Source organism: Ornithorhynchus anatinus, chromosome 16 (assembly GCF_004115215.2).
Source record: "Ornithorhynchus anatinus isolate Pmale09 chromosome 16, mOrnAna1.pri.v4, whole genome shotgun sequence".
NCBI lineage: Eukaryota > Metazoa > Chordata > Mammalia > Monotremata > Ornithorhynchidae > Ornithorhynchus > Ornithorhynchus anatinus.
Window position 1 is genome coordinate 12,464,317 of NC_041743.1, and position 27,678 is coordinate 12,491,994.

Genomic DNA, 27,678 nt, shown 5'->3' on the forward strand with positions numbered 1-27,678 from the left:
CGCCCACGATGGCCGCCCGGGCGCGGGATGCCAAATCGCCTGTCCCCCCCGGGCCCCGTCCGCCGAAATCCTCCAACCGTGGCACGGCCGGAAAAGGTCACGGTCCCCATCCGCTTTCGCTCCCTGGGGCGGCGTGGGCGGTGACTCACCGGGTCGGCTCCCCGGCGGCGGATCCGTTGTAATGTTTATTTTGTACCGTCATAGCACTTTCCCAGCATCTCCACCGAGAAGCAGGGGAATAGCGTCACTCCCGGATGGTCTCGATCCAGAATCCAAGAGCGGAAGGCTCGGAGATGAACAGACACGGCTCCCCGGCGCGGAGGGCCACGGACCTCGGCCGGTGCCTGTGGGGAGCGACTTCCTCCTGCTTACTGGGCCGTCGGCGGTAGGGATGTATATCGCCGAGTCCGCTCCCCGGCCAGTCAGTCTGGAATTCGTTGCCCCGAAATCGGTACGACGCGTGAGACGCGCCCCCGCGTGAGGCACGTGGTAGGATGGACGGCTGGTGGATAGTCATTCTGTGTATTCCCTGCTCATGCTTAGTAATGAGTACTGCCCAATTTTAATGAAATATCGTATAATTTTATGCCTGGGTAACACATGGGGTTCCTCTGAAGACGACACCAGTAACGGGGAAGCCGACCGTGGGTGCGCGCGTCTCAAATGACCAGTGTGGGATTGGCGGTCCTGACCCCACCGTGGGCACGTAACCCCCTTTTGGGCTGCTCTGTACGCTGTCGCGTTTTCGTGGCACTGGTGTCATTTTTCGTGTTAACAGGTTTTAATTACCACCTCTCTTACTCTCAGAACTGCCCCTTTCATGCTTGTCGCATGTCAGGATGGTCTTTCCGCTGCAGTTTTTTCCCAACATTCTGCGACGCAGTGTTGCCCAGCGAATAATAGGAGAAGCGGCGTGGCTCGGTGGCAAGAGCCCGGGCTTGGGAGGCAGAGGTCATGGGTTCGAATCCCGGCTCTGCCCCTTGTCAGCCGTGGGACTGTGGGCAAGTCACTTCACTTCTCTGGGCCTCAGTTACCCCATCTGTAAAATGGGGATGAAGACCGTGAGCTTCACGTGGGACAACCTGATTACCCTTTATCTATCCCAGCGCTTAGAACAGTGCTCTGCACATAGTAAGCGCTTGACAGATACCAACATTATTATTATTATTATTGTTCTTTTAATGATAATTATGGTATTTGTTAAGGGCTCACTTTGTGTCAGGCACTGTATTAAGCACTGGGGTAGATACAGGGCAATTGGGCTGGACACGGTCCCCGTCTCACATGGGGCTCACGATCTTAATCCCCATTTTACAGATGAAGAAACTGAGGCCCAGAGAGGCGAAATGACTTGCCCGAGGTCACACAGCAGACAAGCGGCAGAGCTGGGATTAGAACCGACGCCCTTCTGACGCCCGGGCTCTCTCCATTAGGCCACGCTGCTTCTCCACGGGTCTGGGAGGCGGAAGGACCTGGGTTCTAATTCTGGCTCCTCCCCCTTGTCTGTTGTGTGACCTTGGCCAAGTCACTTCACTTCTCTCTGCCTCAGTGGGTGGGAGCTTTAGGGGCTGCAGTCTAAGGGTCTCAGACTAAGGGGGCTAGCGGTCTGACCGCGGTAGCCTTAGTCCCTCACCCAACCTGCCTTAAGCCCCGGGAAAGAGAAGGCTGGCTCTCATCCAGCCACGGAGGGGCCTCTTGTGATGTCCTGCCGCGGATCAAGGCAGCAGAGGAGACTAGTCCTCCGCCTGTGAACGTTTATAGGTGGCGCGGCTTGGAGCCAACCCGTGCGGCTCGTGGGATGGAGTTGGCCGAGGGCAGAGCGCAGAGAGGAAGGGCAGAGGTCACGTGGCTGGCCCATCCCCACCCCCGGATTCCGATCGGATCGCCAGGACCTTCTCCCTGGCCCCAGGGGGCCTTGCTTTGCCGACCCTGACCCACTCAAGCGGCAACCAAGGCCCCGGGGAGCTAATGAGGGTAATGATGATTAAAAAAAAAAAAAAACCCTGGCAGTCGTCAGGCGTTTACGCCGAGCACCGTACTAGGCAGTGGGGTGGAAGCAAGATAATCGGGTCAGACACGGCCCCCGTCTCGGGTGGGGCTTCCGCTCTAAGCGGGAGGGAGACCGGGTATTGAATTCCCGTTTTGCGGATGAGGGAACTGAGGCACGGAGAAGTCTAGGCGACTTACTCCAGCTCCTGGAAAGGACAGCCCGAGCACCACGCACGGATCATATTTTATACTGGAGAAAGAATCGTACTTTTATGTGGTTGCAATTCTTTCGAGTTTAGTCAGGAGGTCGGTGCCAATCGGCAAGGTCAGGGATCCCAGCTTAACGCACGGGTCGCTCTCCACAGCAACCTCGCCCTCTTGTATTTATCGTCGTCCTTGTCTTTTGTATTCTCTCAATTGTTTGACCCTTCTTTGTGTGTCTGTCAGCTGGCTCCCTCTCCCCTCCGCGGTCCTTGGATTGCGAGCCCCCTGACAGTGAGGGATCATATTTAACCATCACCCGGGTCCCTTTGTCCCCCAGAGCTTAGTACAGTGGTCTGTGCAAAATAGGGACTCTACGAAGGCCCGTATTAACGCTACTGCGGAATTGACCGTTACCATTCCTCTTGTGATGGGCAACGGTGACGAGGCCAGCCCTTCCCGGAGGACAGCAGAGTGAGTTTTCCGGGAACGTTCCAGAAGGCCCGCGTTTCAAGCCAGGTAGCGCTACCTGTCTCACAGTCCTCGGCGAGCTAGGGTGGGTTTGGCCGGAAAGGAAATTAACCTTCAGCGTCTGCCCGTGACGAATCTGCCCACTCGGCCTGCCAGACCCGTTTACCGTATCAGAACAACTTGTTGGCTTCACCCAGAAATTAGAAATGTGTTTTGGCTAATAAATCTAAATTTATTTTGCAGTAGTCATTTTTCTTAATGGGAGTGTTTTCCAGATGTTGCTCAAGTCTAGTCGTCTGGGACCCTCTCCAATAAATGTGGAAAGTTTGCTCTCATAGGTTGGTTCTGTCGGTTTTGCCTAGCCCACTGACCAATTAGTTCTTCCTGATTTAGTTTCACCGATATATAAAGCATCCGGGACGTCAGAGAAACAGATGCATCTTTTATAGGGTAAGTTGGTTTGGAGCTGATTTCATTCAGGATGTGTTTTCTTACAGATACTCAAACCGCTGCTACAAGTCGAGGCTTCTGGTTTGTTTGTTTTATAATTTTAAGAACTTCAGTGGAATCCACCTGTTGGAAGCGTCACTGAAATAAAAAGTTAATGAAAACTCAGAAGAGTAGGATCTACTCTGCTCTTTTAAAGAAAGGTCTTGTCAGTTTGCTTTCAAAGATTCAATTCTGAGGGTTGGTTTTGGTTTTTTTTTTTTTGTTTTTTTTTTGTTTTTTACTATTATTAGGGCTTGAGCTGTCAATTGTCCTTCTAATGATTTTTAACGAGGCTATTAAAATATTTGGTGTAATATTTTCCAAATGTGTAGCATTCTATGCAGGCTATTTATGACGTTGAGTATATTTAATATCAAAATCTGGTGAAAGACCAGAGCAGGTTTTTACTCTTGCTCTTAGCTAAAATGCATTTCCTTCGGATAGTCTAAAGGAAGAGGTATTTCATTGGACCACTAAGCCTCCAAATGGCTTTTTTAATTATTGAAATGATCCCTTCCTGTCGATTCAGATGAACTCAGATTTAAAGTGGTGTAACAGTGAAACAGACATTTTTCTAATGCGTTTTATGTTCCCTTTTTCAGGAAGAATGCAGACCATGAAAACAATAATGGAATGGAAGATACTGTACATTCACCTGGCGTTGCTTTCCCTTTTCCTGATAGAGGAAGCGTCTTCTCAAGGTACTCAAAAACAGTGAAGTTCCGAAGCAAGATTTTAGAGATTGGATTTCAATTCTTATTATCCTATTTTGAATATATCACATTAGAATTTACCATCTGATTTTATTTTAAAAGGAGATGCAAATCCAGATGAGTCCTTAGCTGTCTTTTCAAGTTGAATTAGATTTTAAGTCTCAAAATTATGCAAACAGCATAGACTGTTTTTTATAGATACATACACACACACACACACGCACACACATATATATATGCCTATATACTGTTAAATTTATAGCCTTTATAGTCTCTCCCAAAAGACAAATTCTGAATGTTTTACACGAAGGTGTTTTGAGAGGGTAAGATGATCTACTATTAATTTCCCCAAAGGTTTAAAAAATCAGTAATGTGGACACAAAAATGGGCATCCGCCTTAGAGTCCCGAGGCTGGCTTTTCTTTAAATGCCCTGAGCTCTCCCGTTGTGTTAGTGCTCTTTAACGGTCTCTACGGATGGATCCGTGTGAAAATATTTTGTTTTGCTCACTATTGCCAGGGCACCTCCATTTCTAACAGTTTGGGATTTGGGCTCATTTCTGCCAAAAGTCCTATCAGAGTCTTGGCATGGCTTCCTTTTGGCTATGAAATTCTGGAAGAATTAGTACTGGCGTCCCACTGAGCTAATCGGATTCCTGTTGACTAAATAAAGGATTGCCTACCGAAGCATTCTTCAGAAATGTAGAACGCTTAGACAGCAGGTAGATGCAAACGCATCTGAGTGCTTCTCGCTCGGTGATTTTAATCTATCCAATCTCTCAAATTCTCGCTGTGCGGTGGCATCGGGAAACTTTAGCTCTCGGCTCGCAGTGCTAATATTTTCAGCCACGATAAAATTTCTTTTGCCTTTTTTCTACATTTCGCACCCATTACTCACCGAAATACACTTTACTTTGCCTAAATTGAACTCTAAATTAACACGTGATGGTGATGCTGATAAGGGTGGGCACAGCTTGAGTTTACTTTTGGTCCTGACGTTGTTCGAATCACATTTTGCCTGCAAAAATGATTTCATGATTAACTCAAAGGGCTGCATTTGCAAATTGTCTAGTGCTGCTTTCACGTGGTCTCGTCTGTAGCTTTCACGCTTGCCTGTCCTCCATCACCTCTGTTTCTCCCACCCGGCCTCTCCCTGTACGTACACACACCTGTATGTATACAGTGTTGGAAGTTATGCTTGTCTTGAGTGCTGTGTTTCTTTTGTTTCTCTAGGCCCTGTTTTGAGTCTTTCAGCAAATTTTAGACTCTCTCTTCAGGATACTGGTCCTGCAGACTGCCATTCTAGGCATGACAATTAGGAATATGTAATTTATTAGCAAATTGCCTATTCACTAATAAATTAGTACATTATTAGAGAACTCTATCTCAATTTCAGGAGGGTTTCTAAGGTGTTAGGCTCAGGTTGCTGCTTGAATTGTTTGAGGGTAACTGTGCTTCACTGTGGTTTTGTCACCTGTGTTTTCCACTGTGGGGAAGCACCTCTCCCTTATGCTGTAATTCAGTGTGAGATTTCCCGGAACTTTTATACTTCTGAATGGTCTGTCAAAGACAGAAACCTTTCTGGGCCAGACGCGTGATGTTTTGTGCCGCACTTAAGTTTACTGCGTACCTGTCCAGTGTGAGTAGTTGATGGATTCTAAGTAAAGTGGATTCCTTTTCAATCCCCAAATCCCTCACCCCGGTCACGATGAAAAAAATCAATTAGATGAGGAAGGGATGACCCTAACTGGTCCATACAAAATCGAATGAATATATCAAATATTAAATCTGCAGAGTAGTATCGTCGATTTCAAATTTTAAATCATATCTATCCATGAAACCTCCAATGTGCTTGCCAATTTCCAACAGAAATCATAAGAGCTGTAGGGGACAGTTTAGTCAGATGAAAAATGATAACAGCAGCTGTGGTATTTGTTAAGCACTTACTGTGTGCCAGGCACTGTGTTAAGCTCTGGGGTGGATACAAGCAAATCGGATTTGGACACAGTCCCTGTCCCACTTGGGGCTCACAGTCTCAATCCCCATTTTACAGATGAGGTCACTGAGGCCCAGTGAAGTGACTTGCCCAAGGTCACGCAGCCGGCAAGTGGCAGAACTGGAATTAGCACCCATGACCACCTGATTCCTAGGCCTGTGCTCTATCCACTACGCCAAAATGAGGTTTCAAAGTAAAGGAGACGGCTCTTGAAAGAAGCCAGGGAATTCTCCCTGCAGTTGATCCTTCTCAGTTTCCTCTAAGAAAAAGCGTCTAGTGGTTCTGCCAACCGACGGATAGAGGAACGAGGATCTCAGTAGTTTCGTAGCATTTGTAGAGGTCTCACGTGGTGCGGTGCGCTGTAAAAGGTGCTTGGGAAGTAAGGAGTAACCAAGTAACACGTTCCGTGCCCACGAGGAGTTTACCGTCTAACGGGGAAGGCCGATGGGAGGCTGAGACGACGCACGGGCAACCTGGGAAGAGAAGGTTCGGCAAGCTGGCCTTTCTCTTGCCCCCGCCGTGAGATGCTAACCTCCAGTCCCCTCCGCCTCCCCGACCACCTCCGAGCTGGCTCGATCCCTGGCCCTTGACCGGACGGATAATGACTGGATACCGACACGGGCCGGCGTGGCTGGAAGCCAAGAGCTAGGCTCACGGCATTGATACAGGAAATACGATCTCTAATGCTTTTCTTTAAAAATGAATTCTCACCCACCAGGTTTTACTCAGGGACAATAAGATGCCCTTCCACATCTGACCTCTCACTGCTAAGAATAGAAACATCTCCCTCTGATGCTCAGAAGGATCAAATGACAAGGCCCCGGTGGCAGAGACCCACCAGGGGCAGAGGGGAGATTAGAAGGCGAGGCAGATCCGTGTCTCAAATGCCCGAGGACCACTGAACTTGTCTTCCGGCCACCCGCCCCAGCATTTTGCTCTTTCCCCAACATCCCTCCCCCTGTATTGATCGGTTTGGCGATGTTTACGCGGGTGTTGTGTAATTGTAGATGTATCAAGCTGTGCGGGGAGATGTGGGGAAGGGTATTCTAGGACTGACGCCTGCCACTGTGACTATAACTGTCAACACTTCATGGAGTGCTGTCCCGATTACAAGAAAGTCTGCACCAAGGGTAAGTTCTCAGGCCCGACAGTTCTTCTACTGGTGAGCACTGCTCCTTTTCCCCTTTCTGTTGGAGTGATTTTTATGTTTCTTGTTTATGATTCCATGTTTGCTTGTTCTGTGTCTCTTGTTTTGTGGCATAAATGTTGCACTGTACTGTATCTAGAGAAGGGACCAAACCCTTTAATTACATAGGAACCCCCCAGCTCCCCCCGCCCCCCCACACAACTGATGCTCCGAAGATAATTGAACTGCTCTTTTTTAACAAGTTCTAAGATTGCTATCACAGACGGCGGGGGACCGTTATACATCTTTTAAGGATTAACTGCATTCGGCCGGAGACCAAGCGGTTGGGCAGTTTTAAAGGATCACGGTGTAAAAATGTTGTTCATGAAGTTACCAATATTGAAGACTATATTTTAAATCAGGATTCAACGGATGCTGCACGTTTAACGTATTGACGACTAAGACCTGATCTAATTCGTTTCCCAAATCTAAGATTTTATTTTCACTGTGTTGAGGAAAGACTTTGCTTTCCGCATACAAGTGCATTTCTCCTTCAGCGCATGTGAACTGAGTACCGAAGCAACTGAAAGTACGATTTGATCTTGAATCCGAATGAAGACCATTTGGGTGTTAGTCTGGAACAGGGTTCATTTAATGCAACAAATCTTTAAATGGAGCCAGTTTTAAGTGGGCAATGCTGGAATGAAACAAAGCCTTTTACTGTTTTAAAGCATTGTCACGTGTGAATTACAAAACTGGGGAGGGTGAACTTTCTCCCATATTGAAGGTGTCACGGAGGGTGATGTGATGGAAGAGGGTGGGCGGGAGGGAGAAAGAAACAGTTTCATTGTCGAGGTGAAGAGATTTGCAGATTTCTATGCCTAACCTGATGTCGTTTCGCCTTGGGTAGAGCTCTCCTGCAAAGGACGGTGCTTTGAGTCGTTTGTAAGAGGGAGAGAATGCGACTGTGATGCAGCCTGTACTAAATTCGGCAAGTGCTGCCCGGACTATCAGAGCTTCTGCGAAGAAAGTAAGTGCTAGTTTTTATTTGGGTCCTCTTTCCGGCATTTTGCACACTGCCTCGAGTTTTTTTAAATTGTGTTCCATAGGGTAATCTGGCTAACGTGTTTTTTATTGCCTTAGACTGCCGGCATATAATACTGTCACTTAACTGAATTACATAACCGTTCAGTGGAAATTCTCTTCTGTCAAGAGAAAAGAGGGCAGGCCCTGTTCTCTCTCTCCTCCCCTTCATTTTTTCTACTTATCTTGGCGAGTGCTGGGGCAGTCGGTCTTGGGACAGTACGTTCTTTCTGCTTCGGGTTTCCGGTTCCAATTCAGGAAAGGTTAATGATGACAGCCAAACTGTTGCTGGCCTCTGTTGAGTTCCCAGAGGGCTGTCCCAACAAAGTACGTTGAAGTGTGAGGTCCCTGCCCTGCCCAGAAGGAGTTTAAATTCTTTATGGGCAGGGAATGGATTGACCAACTCTACTGCACTGTGCTTGGCCCTCAGTAAATCCCACTGATTGAGTCCATCTGTTAATATCTGTGCTTTTGACTGCCGTAGGTGAAGATGAGGGGCAGAATGATTCCTCTGAATCTGCACTTAAGTGTAGAGGATTTGGCCAGCGAGATCACAACCAAATATGCCCATTTCTCTTCAGTTTAGCTGTGACCCTTTGGCAGTGTTTCCCTGTTTCTACTAGAAATATCTCAAGTTGTCAAGCCTGGGGTTAATTGCCAGCTGGGAATTGTTCCGGTCTATACAACTGCGTTTTCTTTTCCGTCCGGTTCTAACACACAGACACCAAAGGAAACTCAAACTGATGGCGCTTAGGGAATAATCGGATAGAAAAACTGAAACGGCAAAATGAATATATCCAAAACCTCTTATGCTGCGGCTTTGAGGAGGCAAATATTCCCTGCAGAATCTTATTTCCTCTGAACATTGTAATTCCCCCACGCACGGAGCGGCAGAGAAAAAACTGTGGAGTGTAAATCCAATAACCCTGCAGGGTGTTGGCAACTCAGTTACTTGATCATTTAATTCATCATCAGTGGTATTTATTGAGCATTCATTTACTGTGTGCAGAGCACTGTACCAAACACTTGGGAGAGTACGGTACGACAGCTTGAGTAGCTACGTTCCCTGCCCACAACGAACTTACAATCTAGAGGGGGAGAACTTCATCGGGGGCAGAACCCCGAAATGGGCAGCTCTTTAGCTTTGGACAAGTGGTTCCTATGAGCTGCTTCAGATATCCGAAGAACGGGCACCGTTGGGGCTGAGCAAGTTCACCGAGTGGGTCGCTTCTTGTGGGGCTGTGGGATAGGGTGTAGGCAAGTGTCTAATGAATGAACAAATTGCTTTCCCCGGGCTCCTTTGTGAGGTCCCTTGCTGTCGAGTTAGAGCTGAACCAAGAAATGGTGAAAAGGATAGCCGTCCCCTCACACACTAGCCTCTCGGCATCACTTAGCCATGCAGCAAAAGCAGAGGAAAGGAAAGTGACGCCGATTTGAAAGACAACAGGAAACTGTTAGACGGCAACTTTTCTCAAATGTTACGGACAATTTATGTCCCAATCGATGCTCTCGTTTTCAGATGCTTCATGCAGCTGCGTTTAATTTGGCCTGACAGACCCAGATCGTTCAAGACTCTTTGTGTCTTTAGGCCACAATTATATGGAAAACACCCATGCTATATGCGTTACCAAAAATCCTAATGGGAAGTGGGGTTTCTCCCCCGCTAGCCGAGAGGATGAAACACTCGACTGGAACAATGTGGGCATTCTATTCCCGTGATACAAAGTTTCAAACAGACTTAAAATGAAGCGGCTCACCAACGTCCCATTAGAGTCGATCAGTGAAAGGGACACCTTAAAGAAAGACAGCTAGAGTAAACTGGAGGCGATGTTTAGTTGAGTAAATTCTCAACATCTCACGAATGCCCCCTTTCACTTCTGAAGTTGTTTGGCCTCCTAGCTCTGACCATTCACCCTGTGTGCGCTAATTACTGCAAGCTGCGTGCTAACGAATCTATTAACAGTCTTTTACTTGGCCTCAGTACACCACCCGAAACCAACACCACCATCACCAGAAACTGCACCGCTCAAACCAACCCCTCCGGCCAACAAATCAACCACTAAACGCACCCCTAAAACACCAAAGAAGAAGCCAAAGACAGTGGTAGAAGCAAAGGAAGTGACAGAAGGTAGGAAAGGGGTCACTGTTGCATGATGGAGTATTTTCTCTGAGTCTTAAAAACCCTGGAGGTGGGCTGGAGAGCATGGGACAGGAGAAAGTTAGAAGCTATTACGTCTGCTTAGCCATTTGCAAGGAAGTTTTACTGGTTTTAGTCTTAAAATCAGTACGTGGGAAGAGTAGGGAAGTCAATTTAACAGTGGTTCTTTGGATAAGTAGGTGTAATTTAGTAAGTCGAACCGTTGCGCTCTCGAAACACTCGGCGATGTGATTTATGGGGATGTCGGATCTCAGGGAATCACGGGCGGAGATGACAAGAGACGGCCGGCGCCTTGCCTTTTAGACTAGATGCTTTGCTCTGTACAGCGTTTAACACGGCAAGAAGGGACTTTATAAACATTTAGACGGGGAGACGCCAAACTCACTGGGATTCAGACCAGAGACGATTCGCAACCGGTCCCATTTTATTTGAACGTCCTGGGCGATGGTTCGTCAATTGTGATAGTTCACCCCGCCACCTCTTCTATTTGGTTACAGAACATTCGGTTTCTGAGAATCAGGAAACCTCTTCTTCGTCTTCATCTTCCTCTTCCTCAACCATTCGGAAAACCAAGTCTTCCAAAAATTCATCTGACAATTCAGAACCAAAGAAGAAACCCAAAGGTTTGAGTATTGATGAGACTCAGCTCTCCATCAATACCGCTAAGGGTGGTGCTGACTTTAAAGTAGGGTGATTTGAGTTCAGAGTTTTGGTTTCTTAGTAACTTTCAAAAGATCACTGTGAAAATTCCAAGTGATCTCTAAGAAACCCCAAATAGAGGGACTTGCCGACGAGACAGACTGATACGGATATGAGCAGTACGTAAGAAAATGGGTTTTGAAAGACCTGCGATCAGGATTCTCTAAAATGAGAGTGGGAACCATTAATCGTAGCGGAAGTATTTCTTCCCCCCTCTAACAAGGCATATTGCCTATTTGAACCGCCAAAGTCAGGTTTCCTTGTTCTCGGTTGTTAGGAGTCTCCATTACCTCAGCCAGAATGTAAGCATATGGACAACACACACCTGCCAAACCAATATCTGCTATTAAAAACCTCGGGGCAGGCAGAACTAGAACTGTACAGATCTTATGCCTGGTCATTCTCTCCGCAACGTGACAACTGGACACTCCGTATGAAGTCGTTTGCAACTTACAGCAGCAGCGGCACCTAATAGTTGCCCGCCTGGCAAAACCGGGGCAAGGCAGATGGGACTCGGGATGGCAGAATGGAAGCTGCCGCATCACCCACGGCTCGCTGGTTGAATTCCTGCCCTCTTAGTGCCTATTTCCTACCTCCGGTGCTACGGCTCCCAATCCCTGCGTCTCAACGGAGCCCTTGCTAGCGAGGCAGAGGTGCAGACAGGTCGGGGGGAGTGGCCGGGGGTCTGTCGGTGACGGAGCCCGCGGTAAGCAACGGGGAGGGGGCCCGGATCCTCGCGGGACGACAGTGGCGTGAGAAGACGGGTGACTGCCGGCATCCGAGCCGGGGGACGGGGCTCCTGCCTTAATGGTCTGGGCTTGGGGTGCCAACGTTCGCTACCTGCCGGAAGTTGGAATCTCCTGCCAAGGACTGTGATCCCGGAGTGGTCCAGACCAAGCAGGAGGCTGGGTGTGTGCGGCGGAGGAGGGCGAGGGGAACGATCTGCCTGAATTTTCACCCGCTGTTGGCGGCCTCTCCGCCGCGCGGCAGGGAAAATAGAAGGTGTTCGGGGAATGACCAAAGATGTGCTTTGTTTTTTTTTCCCTAGGACAAGACTCTAAAAAGAAAAGAACCACCAAAGACAAGCCTACCCCACCGCCTCCAACTGTAGACGAAGGCAGGAGCGGAGCAGACGACGCGGGTTTCGAGCCAACTCCTCTTCCAGAAAGCCCGAGCCCTCGGCCAAACGAAGCCGTCCCAACCACGAAAGCTACTACGGCCCACCCGGAGGTCAGTCTCCCGCCGAGCGGTCCTGCAAGTACAGCTGAGGTTTCCCTTAAGGAGACGTCAACGTCGACGAAAGAGACGACGGCTACTACCGCCAAAGAGACTTCGACTACAGTTAAGGAAACAGTGACGACCGCTAAACGGACTTCAACGACAGCTAAGGAAACAGCTAGTGCCGCCAAGCAGACGGCTACCACAGGATCAAAACCGGCCTCTGAGGTCCCGACGCCACCTGCGGTTATGACGACGACGGCGGGCAAGGAGACGACGACGACGGCGGGCAAGGAGACGACGACGACGGCGGGCAAGGAGACGACGACGACGGCGGGCAAGGAGACGACGACGACGGAGGGCAAGGAGACGACGACGACGGAGGGCAAGGAGACGACGACGACGGAGGGCAAGGAGACGACGACGACGGAGGGCAAGGAGACGACGACGGAGGGCAAGGAGACGACGACGGAGGGCAAGGAGACGACGACGACGGAGGGCAAGGAGACGACGACGACGGAGGGCAAGGAGATGACGACGACGGAGAGCAAGGAGACGACGACGGCCAAACAAACGGTCGCTCCGACCACGGTTGCCTCTCCCTCATCTAAAATAGTCACCTCGGAGCCACCTTCCACCCCCGAAGACAAAACTCTTACAAGTAAAACAGCGAGTACCACTATTAAGGTAACCACAACTAAAGATACCTCTACCGCCCCTAAAGTGACAACAACTAAAATCACAACTACCACAACCGAAGAGACAACTTCCAATCCCGGAGACACAACCGTGACAACGGACAAGATCTCCGTGGCTCCGAAAGACACGACGATGGCTCCGAGAGAGACTCCGGCAGACCCTGGAGCTCCAACCGCCCCACCTTCAGAAAAGATTCCCACGGCCTCCGAACCCACGACGGCCCCGGCTTCGGACGAGACTCTGGCCCCTGAAGAGACTCCGGTGACCTCTGAAGCCGCGACGGCCCCGGCTCCGGACGAGGCTTCTGCGCCTAAAGAAACTTCCGTAACCCCTAAAGCCACGACGGCCCCGGCTCCGGACGAGGCTTCTGCGCCTAAAGAAACTTCCGTAACCCCTAAAGCCACGACGGCCCCGGCTCCGGACGAGGCTTCTGCGCCTAAAGAAACTTCCGTAACCCCTAAAGCCACGACCGCCCCGGCTTCGGACGAGACGCCGGTACCTAAAGAAACCTCCGTGACCCCGGCTTTAGACGAGGCTTCTGCACCTCAAGAGACTCCCGTAACCCCCGAAGCCACGACCACCCCAGCTCCAGACAAGACTCCTGCACCCAAAGAGACTCCCGTAGCCCCTCAAGCCACGACCACCCCGGCTTCGGACGAGACTCCCGTACCCAAAGAGACACCCGTAACCTCGAAAGCCACAACCACTCCCGCTCCAGACGAGACTTCTGTACCTGAAAAGACTCCCGCCGCTTCTAAAGCCTCAACCACACCGGCTTTAGACGAGGCCTCTGCGCCTAAGGACACTCCCGCGACCCCTAAATCCACAACCACCCCGGCTCCGGGCAAGACTCCGGCACCTAAAAAGACTCCCGCGACCCCTAAATCCACAACCACCCCGGCTCCGGGCAAGACTCCGGCACCTAAAAAGACTCCCGCGACCCCTAAATCCACAACCACCCCGGCTCCGGACAGGACTCCGGCACCTAAAAAGACTCCCGCGACCCCGAAATCCACAACCACCCCGGCTCCGGACGGGACTCCGGCACCTAAAAAGACTCCCGCAGCTTCTAAAGCCACAACCACCCCGGCTCCAGACGGGACTATGCCAACTAAAGTGACAATTGCGACTGTAAAGACAAGTACTCCTAAAATTCCAAGTAAAGAAATCACCGCTCCGGGAACACTGACGATGGTTGGACGTCAAGAGGATCCTTCCTCTTTGGCCGAATCGCCCATCCGCGTCCCCATCGCACCTACAAGAACCCCAAAGCCAGAAAGGCCAGACGCTCCCGTTGGTCCCGAAGACGTCTCAGAAAGCGTGATTCCGGCCCTTCCAGAACTGGAGGAACAGCTTATGATTCCAAGACCTCCGGCCTTCAATCCACTGGCCGTCCCGGGGGCTACCTTTATTTTGAGACCGAATCAAAACGGTGCCAGCAACCCAGTGCTTTCAGGTGAGCCCGTCTTTGGGCAGGGATTATCTCTGTTGCCCAATTGTACATTCCAAGCGTTTAGTACAGTGCTCTGCACAGAGTAAGCGCTCAATAAATACTATAGAATGAACGAATGAAAGATACTTATCTTTTGCTTAATCACATTTGATTAAAGACTGAACTGAACCAAGGTCTTTACTAATAGGACAGATGGTCACCTCTCTGGGGCTGAGGACCAAACCTCCCTGGAAAGGAACTCCAGATTTCTTTCAAATTTAAGAAATTCCATCATTCAACATGAACAAACAAAAACATTACAGGGTGGAAAGGCCATCATGCTCAGCAATATAACTTCTTTCCACTCTTACGTTTGATATTTCATATTTCGGGTGAGCCTCTGATGCTTTGAGATTCCATTCAGATCTCAAACTTGTCGGAATCAACTGGGAATAGCAGTCCAGGCTTGGTTAGGTTAAACCAGAATGCTCCAAGCTGATGAAAAGGTTTGCATTTGAGATTCTTCCGAGAAGAAAACGGACGTGATACGCTGGCAGTGAGTCCCGAATAGAGATCTTGGATAATCAGTATGATTTTTTTTTTTCCCATCCCTTTTTAGGGGTGGAAAGTTCTTAGAAAAGCTTTTTAAAGAATTTACGGGCAATGTTCTGAGCACAAAAATTGTGGGTCACAATGATTAAGTTGAAAGAACAGAGTAACTGTGAAAAGTCATCAGCAAGGATCAGTAGGTATATGAAAATCAGTTTGGTCTTTGGAACTAATTGGATCGCATTTTAGTATATTTAAGAATTGTGCAGCCTCGGGGCCGAGTCCTAATCATGCTTTGTATAAGCAAACAAATAATTTTGTCCATTAATGGAACATTCCTTAAGAAGGTAAGCAGCCAAGAGTCTAGGTTTCTAGCAGATTTTCAAAGAGAAATTACACATGGCCCAGATAAATGGTCTTTAAGACTATGACCCGAGGCAGTAAATGCCAAGAATTTCCCAGAGGCCTCCAACATCCTGGAGGTAACTAATGTCAGAGAATTGGACCACTTACCGTTTCAGGAGGTATGAAAGGAGTACGAACCCGAGACTAAATAGATGCTCCCCTGTTTTTTAATGGTGAGGGCCAATCCAATCTTCAACTGGGCCTCAATTTTGGCACAATAAATGCCTGAATGTCTTCTGCGCTCTATTCCAGATGAGATGAACTTGTGTAACGGAAAGCCAGTGGACGGACTCACGACTTTGCGCAATGGGACATTAGTTGCATTTCGAGGTGAGCCCAATATGGATTTTGTTTTGCCTTCTGCTTTAGATCAAATAATCAGCTTATTGGGATAGGCACTTTCTAGGACTGATATATCCCAGACATTTCAAAAATTCGTATTATTTAACACAATGATAATCTTGAAGGTGCAGAGGAGAAATACCTTTTGGCCAGTTGAGTAATGTGAAAGGTAGGAAGACATTCACGGGATTAATTTGATTTGGTCTTTTATGGGGAGGTGGGGATAAGTCCCTATTGTATTTTTTGTAATTTGTCTGTTTGTCTACCTTGAAGGTAGGTGCTGCTGTCTTCTATCTTAGGTTCCCAACTTTCTAGAATAGTGCTGCACACACATCAGATGCTCAGTATGCCCACATTTATTTGCATAATTGCCCCGGTCATAACACAATTTTTGTTACATTAAAACATGGCTGGGGCAATTTAGTGGGTCACCTAAGAGATCTAGCAGTGAAAGGGGGAGAAAAAGGAGGGGAGAAGGAAGAGGGCACTTGAGACCACACTTCTTACCTTTTTCCTTCTCTCAACTGCTGCAAAAAATGGGGACTTTAAGGTAATACGACAGGGAGGAGGTGTCACGTTCTCATTTTCCTTTTCCTCTGCAAAAGGCTATCACTGCTTTCAATTAGGTGATACAAAAGAATATTTTATTTTCTCCTCAAAAATCAGGGTGAGGGCAATTACAGAATACAAAAGAGAAGGATGAATGTTTTTCAATTCTATTCAACTGTATGCAACTTGAGATCGTGAATTATATGTCATTGTTTTCACTGCTTTTTAAACAAAAACAAATGCCTTTCTTTTCTTGAGGCCTTGGAAGTTTTAACCCTCCATAGCCTATTATTCTTTTAAACATTGATGTGAGGAGGTTAAGGGCTCATGTATTTCTAATTTGCAGTAACAGATACACAGTGCCAGATCTGTCTACAAGTCATGGCTCTTGTTAGTAACAGCAGTGCCATAAACTCTTTCTTTTTCAAATGAAATCCAATATTCAATCTGAAAGAGCCTCGAAAATTAATATTAAGCATCTGATTCCCAACCATCACCCTAAAAATAAATGAAGATGTCTTTGTGTTTACAAGAATGTTTTACTGCGGGCGGCCTGAGGTAGAGTTGTAAACAGGAGATTTTCTAGACTGACTGTTAACTTTTATTTTCAGGTCATTATTTCTGGATGTTGAATCCATTCACTCCTCCATCACCACCTCGCAGAATTACTGAGGTGTGGGGCATCCCCTCCCCTATTGATACAGTTTTTACGAGATGCAACTGTGAAGGAAAAACGTTTTTCTTTAAGGTGAGGAGAGTGACGTGCCCCATTAGTTGAATTGCCATCGAACAGATGCAACTAAGTGCGGGTACGAACCCTGGTCAATTTATAAGCATCTTCACTGATGATTTCTGGGCAAATCTAGATGACAGAGATGCATTAGTAATATGGTAGAATACACGGTGCAACTGTCTAGTAAAACGATTCTGTTCTCCCACTCTGTGCTTTGACTATGCATTTGGGCTAGAAAGCGATTGGGGAATGATCTTTTGACAACATAAGCCTGCCTGTCTTTGCCAGGCCCTGTTACTAAAGAGACTGCTCGCTGCGCCATTGTTTTTCGATTGCTCACAGATGAGTACTTTAGCATGGGCTTTGGCCAGAATGTAGCCCTTCCATTATAGGAGACCTGGGAGTCAGAAGGACCTGGATTCTAATCCCACAACTCCACTTGTCTGCTGTATGACCCTGGGCCAGTCACTTGACTTTTCTGGACCTCAGTCACCTCATCTCTACAACAGGCATTAAGACTGAGAGTCTTCCGTGGGACAGGGACTTTGTCCAACCCGATCTGCTTGTATATAACCCGGAGCTTAGGACGGTGTCCGGCACTCAGTTAGTGCTTACTATCACGATTATTATTATTATCAAAAACAATGCCTGCTGTAGCAGTCAACTTCAGTTACTCTTGTGCTAAAGGTTATAAAGATAGAAGATCCTAGAGTTTGTGTTCACATTTGATCACACTGTTTTATATATAAATGGGGTATTTGACTTTGTTACGATGTGTTAATTTTTAGGTAAATAATTTTTCTCCCTCTGAGTCCCAGGACTACGGTTATATTTAGTTTTCTGTTTTAAATCATTAGGACTCTCAGTACTGGCGTTTCACCAATGACGTAAAAGACGCAGGCTACCCGAAACAGATCTTTAAAGGATTTGGAGGACTGAATGGAAAAATAGTGGCGGCTCTCTCGATAGCTAAACACAAAAACAGGCCTGAATCGGTGTATTTTTTCAAAAGAGGTATGTGTCTACGTGGACCTTTTACCAACCTCTCTTTGATGATGAGGAACAGTAAAGTTACAAATGGTGACCTTTTGGGAAATACTTAAATCTCTTACCAGATATGATTCTGACACCCTGAATTGTTTTAGGGTGATCTTCCCCCTACAGTCATTTGAAAGGGCAGATAAACAAGGGGGAAAACTGTAGCCTTAATTGTGTTAATATACAAGATATTTCCGTGTAAAACTACTCTGGATTCCATCACCAGTGCACATTTTGGGGCTCAGGGGGATTCCCCCCAGCCCCAAAACCCCACTCCCCTCTTCTTTCTAGGCCTTTAAAAGAGTTTGTTTTCCTTTACCTATCATTATCTCCATTTTTATACGAGACACCATTTCTTTATGTTAGGCGGCAGCATGCAGCAGTATACCTATCAGCACGAACCCACCAAAAAATGCACCAGGCAGAAACCTGCTGTCACCTATCCAATTTACGGACAGACTACCTTGGTCAGAAGACGTCGCTATGACCGGGCTGTACCTCCGTACCAAACGTACCACCACACCATCAGAATTAACTATCCACCCAGCTATCAAACGGTCAAAGTCAGCTACCCAGTAGGTAAGGTCAAGGTGCTTACTTGCATTTACCTGTGGAAAATGAAGTCAACAGTCAAACATGTACAGGTATTACAGTAAACTCTATTATGGTTGTTAAGTCCCTCTGTGTGTGTTTGAGTGTGAGGGGAAGAGGAGGAAGGATGCAATATTCAAGATCTATTTTTCTAATTTTAATATGCCTCATTCAGGTGTGCTGCATAATGAAGTAAGAATGAATACACAGTGGAGAGGATTTCCCAAAGTCATAACCTCGGCTATCGCACTGCCCAACCCCAGGAAACCCGATGGCTACGACTACTATTCATTTTCTAAAGGTAAGCTCTCCAGCGAAACGAGAGATGATAATGACGATGGTATCCGTTGAGGGCTCACTGTGGGCCGAGCGCTCTTCTGAGCGCTGGATCTGAGAGATCCAGAGCGGATGTGGAAAAGGCTGGTGTGAGAAATAAACCATCTTCTCTCTGCCTTGGGCAGAATAAATAAAAACCTGATTCGTCGAGGCTCTACCTTTGCCTAGATTTACTTTCTTTGAAAACATTTTAGGGAAAATCTTAAAAGGCTCTGTATAATAAGTGAGAAAACAAAATTGGTTACTTATGGGATGGTTTTAAGCTCAAGACTATAGCGATCTTTTGCCTGCATTTTGTGACAACCCAGGGCCTCTTTAAAGGATATTTTATATCTATTCTTTTTCTCTCCATTATAGATCGATCCTACAGCATCGACGTGCCCACCAGAACAGCAAGAGCCATCACCACACGCTCGGGCCAGACGCTATCAAAGGCCTGGTACAACTGTCCTTGACAGCCACCTCTAGGGTTGTGGATTTGAAGGAGAAGCGACGCTTTTCACTAACGAGTCTAATTTTATTAATAAAGGGGTTGAAATGTTTGCATACCGATTTAAGTATAAAATGCTTTGACGCGCAGCAGTAGATTACTCTAAAAGAAAGCCGATCCGCCACTTGTATTCACAGCTCCGGAGATTATTTTACAGGACTTTTAACTAATATTCCCTCTGTTTAGTCCACCTCTGCCTCCCATTGCATGGGTAACACCTGAAAGTAGAAAAAGAAAAACATCCCTTCAGTCGGCGGATCCCCATTACCACTTGATTTTTAAAAATCACAGCTCTAGTTGGATTCAGGACCCTAAAGGTAAAAATGCTTTAAATCAGAGGGGCAACAGTTTAGCAAGTGTCTAACAGTGTACTGAATTGTTACTCAAATTGTTACCGATTTGTATATTCCAAGCGCTTAGTACAGTGCTCTGCACACAGTAAGCGCTCTAAGTACTACTGAATGAATGAATACTCCATATCATACGAGTCAAAAACATTTTTTTACAACATCACCAGTGCTCACGTTGAAAGCTGCCCGTTTCCTGGTAAAAAGTGAGCCTCGTGCAGCCTTCTGAGAAACTCACCTCTCTGACGGTTAAACTGACGACCCCGGACCCCTGTTCTCAGTGTCTGTGGCTGAAGCCTGACTCGCCTGAAAGGCTTCGGTTGACTGGTGCTGGTATCTAGAGAGAAAAACCACGACACCAAAAATCAGTTGAACAGTGGGAGAAGCGGTTTAGAAGTACGTGCGTTAATGTCCAATGTCATTGTCTGACAGCTTTCACTGTTTAGCAATTATTTAACCAGTAATTATTTTTATTGAAAAAAATATTAAACTAGATTGAACAAAAGCAATGTTTAGCTTTTTTTCTTTCCTGTTACCAAGCATGGTGATTTTCATGTTGTACTGACAATCCTAGGTAACAAAAAACCCTCACCACTCCCCCCCCCCCCCCCCCCCCCCATTCTTTACTGCCCGTTTAGCAGCTTAAGTTTATTTTTGGGTCAGTGTTCTGCCCAAAGTAAGCACTCAATACATACCATCGATTGGTTTAGGAGATTTTCCTCCCTTGAGAAATGGAAGGGAAGCACTTTCAAAGCACAAGCTTTAAGGGCTAATTACACAGTACAATAAATTCAACAATTATAGAATCCATGTATTAACTGACACAGAGGAAGGCAACAATCATTCCGCACTGCTCGGATTTTACTAACCATTTTCTGACCTTCCCAAGTTAGTTATAAAGGAAGCTTGCGGGAAGGTAATGTGGGAGATTTATCTTACATTAAACTCCTTCCCGCTGATCCTCGGGCTTGGGGGCCGAGGCAGTTTTTGAACTTCAGTGGGTTTAAGGCTTAAATTTTGCCTTGTGAACCTCACCTCTGATGTTGCCTGCTGTAATCCTATCCACGTTGAGGACCCAATTAAAACCAAACCGTAGTCGCTGAGGACTTCCAGTTAACAAGCTAAGTGGGCTGAACCTGGTACATGAGGCTGGATAATAGAGACGACAGATCGGTACCTGCTGACGAACTGGACGGAGGATCTTGGCTGGTGGAAGGCAGATCCGACTCATCAGACGCCTGCACCGGTTCTTCCTCGTGTTGACTATCGATTTCTAGGCCAGCTTCAGAACTGATCCTGAGGAGAGGAGAAGAGCAAAATAGCCTGAGTGGCAATTTACGTTACTTCTAATGAACAGGGAAAATAATGAATACGCCAACTACTATCAAAATAGCATACACAGAATTCTGACACCCAAGGGCTGAACCAAGAGGGGCCCAGCTCGCTCTTGGTCGGTAGAGGTTCCTCGGGTCCTTAGAGAGGACGACTCACTTGTAAGAACTACGATAGTCTATTTCTGAAACAGTCAAAATTCTTCAGGACTTAGGTTTAAAATCATAAAAACCCATTATCCTTTATTAGAATTGTCCTCTTCCATTACGCATAGAGGAAACACGATTAAAAAAGCATTTTAATAAATTTTAGAAGCTCCTCCGCCACGGCTGTGTATCATTCAGACCCTTAGAGATAGTAAACAAACTAAAAGGGCAGTAGGAGAAATGAAAGAATGGTCAGAGGTCTGTTGGGAAGAGTTCACAGAAAGGAAAATGGAAGTATCATTATTCGATCTGTTAATTACAGAAGAATCTGGCATGGCTGTCCCTTCTGAAAGATGAAACGTAGCAAATGGTGACTACATAAATTCCTGGTTTATGCAGTATCAATATTCCCAGAAACTCTTAAGACAATTTCAACTGCCTGTACATGACGATATGCAATGCAAAAGATAAATAAAGTGCTTGGCAAGGGGCTATATTTAACCCCTCAATATTCTGTTTTCCGGCATTACATTATATCGTCAACAGCCAGCGGAAAAGAAATTCACAGGTACGTTATGGAAAGGAAATGTCGGCTTACCCTTCGGATTCTGCCTCCACAAACACCTCATCTCCGTCATCCCCTCCTCCTGATTCAGCAGTGGTTGATAAATTGCCGGTCGACGTCGTCACCATCGGAACAGACTGAGAGGCGTGTTCTGAAGCATCAGAGGTAGTGCTTTCAGTAAAAACTGTCACTTAGAAAGGGGGAAAAAAACAGGGAAACTGGCTGAGGCATCTATTTTAAACTTAAAACAAATTCTTCCAACTACAAGGGGTGACGTGATAGTCTTCCAGGCAACATTTTCAATACCTGGAGCTGTTTGGCAAAAAGTCAAAGTCTTACCCGGAGCTGCTACTTGGAGAGGAGTCGTCGGGACACTACGGCCACCGGATTCTTCTTCGTGAGCAAGGAAGAGAGGTGTTTCATACATTCCTAAACCTAAAGATCATTTTGCATATTAACAGCTTTGCCATCTAGAAGATTCAGTAAAGTGGCTTTTCTCCCTCGCCAATTAAGGTCTCTGAGATACGCTAGTTCGAAACGCTCCAATCATCTCTGTATATCTTGCTACACAATTACGACGATCAGCATGCCACATAATAATAATGATGGTATTTGTTAAGCGATTACTCCGTGCCAAGCACGAAGGTAAGCCATCTCCATCCATCCGTTCCCCCTCAGCCTGTGGGAACTGCATAGCGATACGTCTCTGGTCCCAGGCTAATGTACTAACTGGACGAAGCGCATCTACTAGATCAACTCACCTCTTCCAGTATATCATCTCATTACCTACAACACGCCCAAAGTGCATTAGGGGATTTTACCTCCTTGAGATGCCAGCTGGCCAAGGTCCGAGTGGCTGGAGCTTGTCTGTGGCATGTCTTCGGGGGGACCAAATCGGAACCGAGGAACACCGGCCACTTGAGGTGAACTAGGAGAAATAGAATATTTTTCAGTATTCGGTCTAAATGAAAGTAGCGGTACTTTGGCTATTTCTAATAAACACATATATATATATATATATATGTATAACAGAGCAGGAAGGGAAGAGCATCACTGAGAAGGATGAACCCACCCCAGTGCACTTACAAGATGGAAAAAGAAACAGGTTAAGAAAAATGAAGTGACAGAGCTACAAAAGGGAAGGGGTGATGAGTAGAGGAGTCTGGGGTAAGCAGCAGCTCCTATTTTTCCGAGGGTTGCTTTCTCTGACTAGAAGACTCATTAGGTTGGGCGAGTTCACTGCTATCACAAAGTGTAGATTTAAAAGTAGTGTCCCCTGGACTGTAAACTCATAGTGGGCAGGGAATGTGTCTAACCACTCTGCTATACCGTGCTGCTCTCCCAGGAGTTAGTACAGTGCTCTGCACACAGCAGCGCTCAATAAATAGGATTCATCCTCGGCTCCTTAAGGGCACAAAGCATGCTTTTGGACTTCTTGCCTGAAAGAGTAGTATATTTTAGAGCTAATACTCGTTTAGAGAAAAACGATAGATTCATATTTGTGGATGGTAATACTGTGCAAAACTCTGGGTCTGAAAAATTACTGGCAAGATGTTACACAGGGGTACTGGCTATTTTAAAATACAGGCCCTGTACATAGTGAAAATCATATTATCTAAATGTCTGTTAATCCAATCAGTGGTATGGAGCATCTACTATGTGCAGAACACTGTACTAGGCGCTTGGGAGAACACAACGGAATTAGCTGACATGTTCCCTGCTCATAACGAGCTTACAGTCCAGTGACTGGTGGACTAAATGATGATTAGCATGGATAATTGAGGGAGAAAAAGTGCAGAGAACCAAGCAAGATAAGTTTCAAGCCTGAAAATATGGCTTAAATTCATTCTCTATATCCACATGCAAACTGCCAGGTGATGTACTCAGAGCAATGTAAAGTAGGAAATTTTATTTCATTTTTCCGTTTCCCCCAAAACTCATGAAAACCTTATAGAGAATCAGTGACTCAGTGTTAGAGAAAGAATGATATAAAGTCTGATGAGAAAGCTTAAAGAGGAGAAGAAAATATATATATATATTCCACTGGCTTCATTAACTTACTGAATTGCTTCTGCAAAACCATCTGTTCGATGCGGCACCACAAGAGTCGGAGTGCTTGGAACGGTTCTGTCCTCGTCGTCAAAAAAATGTTGCTGCTAAAAACAAAGTCTGAAATAAGAAGCTAAACACATATTCTTTACAAGATCCTGGAAATGCTTAAGTTTCACTCAATGAAATAAAATCCAAGACGAGTTCCTCTCCGTAAAAACAAAATGTGAATACTGCCTTTAAGTCTAAAAAAACCCACAAGGCAGCTTCACTTGAACATTCTGGAAAAAATCAGCAGCTAATGTATTAAGTTCCATTCACTTAGAACTTTCAAACTTCAAAAACTCCTTCTGTCGGGATTTCCAATACGCCCGATAACCTCACTCAAATTTCCTCATCTGTCAAATGGGGATTAAGACCGTGAGCCCCATGTGGGCCAGGGACTGCGTCCGACCCGATATCTGGCATTTAGTACAGTGCCTGGCACAGAGTAAGAGCTTAACCAACACCACAATTATCATTATGATTAGTACTAATTACTTTGTCCCCAAGACAGACTTTTTAAAAATGGCTATTTACCATGCCACCGATTCCAGGGGTCAATTGAAGTCCACGCCCCACTGACTGCCGCCTTGGCATCTGGATTCTCTGAGAAGAAAAGGGGTAGCGTGAGTATTTTTTAAGCATTATAGCAACTCACCTTCACAACTGAAAGACGCGCTGCAAAATAAAGACTCACTACTGCCTAGTCCTTGACAAGAATGGCTAGGCACAGGGGCAACGGAAAGAGTCCAGAGGGTCAATCGACCCTCGGGGCTGAGAGGGAGCTGCCTACATGGTACCTTGGTTTAGAGAAGGCCAAATGACACGTGAGGGCTAGGGATAAATTCTCCCTCTATCAAACACAAGTTTTTAGTGGACACCTCGCTTAGCACAGTGCTCTGTACACAGTAAGCGCCCAATCAATACAATTCATGGATATCACCTCCTGTGGGTAGAAGTGCTTGGGAAAGTGGAAAAAAAATTCAATAGTTATGATCCCTGCCCTCCAAGGAAGATAAGTGCATGAGGTAGTATAAAGGTCTTAAAGGAGGTTGGGAGTATTTAAATACTTTGGTGTGAAATGGTAATTGCCAAAGATATAAACTGGGGAGAGTAGAAATTTCCCAGGGAAGGCCTCCTGGAGGAATGTGATTTCAGAAAGGCTTTGAAGGTGGGAAGGGGGAGCTCCTCGAGGGCTACTATGTATACTCACCCAAGGGCTTAGTACAGTGCTCTGCCCCCAGTAGGAGCTCAATAAATATTATCGAGAGATGGAAGGAGAGGAGGTCCAGGTAGGGAGGAAGGCCTGAGCTACAGGTCAGCAGTGAGAGCTACGAGGAGGCACGATGAGACTAAATATTTGCCAACTGAAAACTCTTTAACTTCATTCATCTCAATACTGAAACAGAGCACAGTCTGATCATCTTCCTAAATTAACAGGCTCCTTTATATCCCACTTAATCTTCCACTTATTTATTTTACGAGTTCACCAGTAAACCTGGAAGAGAAAATTCTAAATTACCAAAGGGGATTTTTTTGGTATATACACACGTGTGTGTATGTGTGTGTATTTATATTAATGTTTGTCTCCCCTTCTAGACTGTGAGCTCGTTGTGGGCAGGGACTGTGTCTTTTTGTTGTGAGAGTGTACTCCCCCAAGCACTTAGTACAGTGCTTCACACACAATAAGCCCTCAATAAATACGACTGAATAGAACAGAATGTGTGGAACGTAAGTAACTAGTAAACAAGAATTACACCGAATTCCAACGAATTATGTCCAATTACCCTTTATAACATATTTTAAAAAACTGCAAGCCACGACAAGCTAATGGTGAGTTTTGTTACAGCAGGGCATTAATTGTGTGCTATTCACTGAGGGAGACTAAAAAAATCACTACCGGCCTTAAAACTCAGTACTAACTTCTTGATGAATGGGGCAGCTATTAAAAACGTCGTCAGTCTTCATTAATTTCATTCTTCCCCTGATTCATACAATTTCTTCGTCGAGCATTCGCATTCCGGAAATTGATGCTCACTTTGCACGTATAGATATATAGGGTTGAAAATATGAATGCTAAGAAAAAAGTGGAAGCGTAGAGATGATTTCTTTTCCTTCCTCACAACCACTGGAGAACTCTCACACAGAAAATGTAGCCAGATGCAAAATAAGTTGCACTGGAGTTCCAACCCACCCAAAGCTTTTACAGTGGAAAACTATGATCAGTTCATTAACTTGGACGGTGCCGTTCAGTATGGTTATAAAAATATTTAAATTACACCCACTCACTGCTTGCAAATTTCACTTAACCCTTGGAGCCAGAGAGTTGAGAGATCTCCACTGGAGTTAAGGAAGATGGTCTGATGATTAAAAGGCAATTCCTATACATCATACTTTGAAGAACACGGTGATATTTACTGTTTTTTCAAGGAAGACATTTTCAGAAGAGGAACTGTGGCGAGGAGGGGCAGCAGTTGGCACAAAAAATGTTTTGTTCATTACTGTACCTGCACGGGTGGTCCCAGCTCTTGGGGTGGAGCGTGGATAGTGAGCCTTGGAGGGAGCGGGTGTGGGGGTCTGCGGGGTGACTGAGGTGCTCGAGGAGCCTGTCTTTCCGATGCTGACGACGGCTGCTGCTCGTGGGAGAAAGAAGACTCGGCAACACCTGCACTTCCTTCACCTTTAAGGGAAAAATGTTCAGACTCAGGGGCGTCGACACGGTTTCTTGGGCAACTCCAGGAGTACGAAACGTCTGCCAGACTTTGCTAGCACTAACTGAATTTACCAAACTGGGGCCGAGTAGTTCCTGTGGAGCTTTCCTAAAATGGCCTATTCACAGGAAGGAAGCATTTCACACCACCAGATGTAAGGTTTCTACATCAGTCTTGGCAATAGTTTCAGAAAAGTTACTTGCCTATGAAAAATTTTACCTAGGCCATAGTTTTCAAAAGCCACATTCCTCTTACCCCATCTTGGAGGGTCACTTCTGGCCTGGATTTAGACACAAAATTATAAAGCTCCTTTTTATGAAAATCTCAGCAAATGCTACTGAAGCCTCAAATTCACAAAGGATATTACGAGACAGTGTGCCACTCTGCTGCAAAAGGTAGGTAGTGTGTGTTCTCCTCCTTGGGGGAATGGCAGCAAGACAATTTTGACTCAGGTACCAAAGCTTATTAAAAATTAATTTCCCAGTCTTTGTCTACACTTTTCCTCCCCATGTACTATTGACTCGGGAGATCTGTTTCCTTACAGAATGAACCGTACTTCTCTGATCAGTTCACCTACACTGAGTAAAAATATTTAAACAAATCTATGAAGATGAAAAGCAAACATATTTTCAACTAAGTCTCTTAAGGAGTCAACTATTTCTCTGCATTAGAAGTCATGGGAACCTTAATACACAAAAACTCATTTTCATTAGAAGATGGAAACAGACATTTTGGGGTGCGGTCGTACTTCTGCTCTACAAAAGGGGGAAAACTCCTTGAATTGTTACAATTACATCCGAAGACGGTTTGGTTATGAAGGAATGTTTCATTTCTGATTCAGGTCTTGATTCTCCCGGAACTCCACTACATTGCAACAGAGCAGCAGTCGGGCATGATGCGGTAACGCCCTACAACGGCACCTCTAATTATTTGCTCGGCAAACCCCAGTACTGCCATGGTTTGCTTTCTTCAGCGTCCGTCAACATCGATAGTCCGTGGCCTTGGTGCAATAAGGATTTGTCACTATTCTTACTTTTCCACAGCTGACAATTTTGAACGAACCTAGCTGTCGCCGTCCAGCAGGACTTAAGCGATTCAAGCGCTTTTTCTAATTCCAAATTCATTCAATCGTATCTACTGAACGCTTTCTGTGTGCAGAGCACTGTACTAAGAAGTTGGGA

General features: G+C 46.1%; 2 protein-coding genes across 5 annotated transcripts in view; one reads left to right on the forward strand and one right to left on the reverse strand.

The window, feature by feature from the left end:
* Nucleotides 1-3,220: 3,220 nt before the first annotated feature.
* PRG4 (proteoglycan 4) lies at nucleotides 3,221-20,157 on the forward strand. Its single transcript, XM_029080990.2, has 13 exons — nucleotides 3,221-3,311; nucleotides 3,753-3,851; nucleotides 6,865-6,987; nucleotides 7,894-8,013; nucleotides 10,048-10,194; nucleotides 10,722-10,847; nucleotides 11,972-14,296; nucleotides 15,479-15,556; nucleotides 16,729-16,865; nucleotides 17,708-17,864; nucleotides 18,255-18,467; nucleotides 18,655-18,780; nucleotides 19,173-20,157. The coding sequence occupies exons 1-13, from the start codon at nucleotides 3,266-3,268 to the stop codon at nucleotides 19,268-19,270; spliced, it is 3,795 nt and encodes a 1,264-aa protein (XP_028936823.1). The 5' UTR covers nucleotides 3,221-3,265; the 3' UTR covers nucleotides 19,271-20,157.
* TPR (translocated promoter region, nuclear basket protein) overlaps nucleotides 19,312-27,678 on the reverse strand; it is a 55,513-nt gene continuing 47,146 nt past the window's right edge. The window contains exons 43-51 of one of the 4 annotated variants that reach the window (XM_029081045.2): nucleotides 26,294-26,466; nucleotides 24,324-24,392; nucleotides 23,757-23,848; nucleotides 22,517-22,623; nucleotides 22,035-22,130; nucleotides 21,729-21,885; nucleotides 20,830-20,948; nucleotides 19,891-19,989; nucleotides 19,312-19,523 (exon numbers count right to left, since the gene is read on the reverse strand). In XM_029081045.2, the coding sequence (XP_028936878.1) occupies nucleotides 19,468-19,523; nucleotides 19,891-19,989; nucleotides 20,830-20,948; nucleotides 21,729-21,885; nucleotides 22,035-22,130; nucleotides 22,517-22,623; nucleotides 23,757-23,848; nucleotides 24,324-24,392; nucleotides 26,294-26,466 (968 nt within the window). In that variant the 3' untranslated portion in view covers nucleotides 19,312-19,467. Of the gene's footprint in view, nucleotides 19,524-19,890; nucleotides 19,990-20,829; nucleotides 20,949-21,728; nucleotides 21,886-22,034; nucleotides 22,131-22,516; nucleotides 22,624-23,756; nucleotides 23,852-24,323; nucleotides 24,393-26,293; nucleotides 26,467-27,678 lie in introns of all 4 variants that reach the window. The other 3 variants (XM_029081047.2, XM_029081046.2, XM_007668990.3) reach the window with 3 other exon arrangements.

Bases quoted from the DNA above. Each gene is read 5' to 3' on its own strand.
- PRG4 (XM_029080990.2), top strand. From the start codon at position 3,266: ATGAAAACTCAGAAGAGTAGGATCTACTCTGCTCTTTTAAAGAAAG. The intron at 10,848-11,971 runs GTTTGAGTATTG...TTTTTTCCCTAG, and splicing joins ACCAAAGAAGAAACCCAAAG to GACAAGACTCTAAAAAGAAA. The intron at 18,781-19,172 runs GTAAGCTCTCCA...TCTCCATTATAG, and splicing joins CTACTATTCATTTTCTAAAG to ATCGATCCTACAGCATCGAC.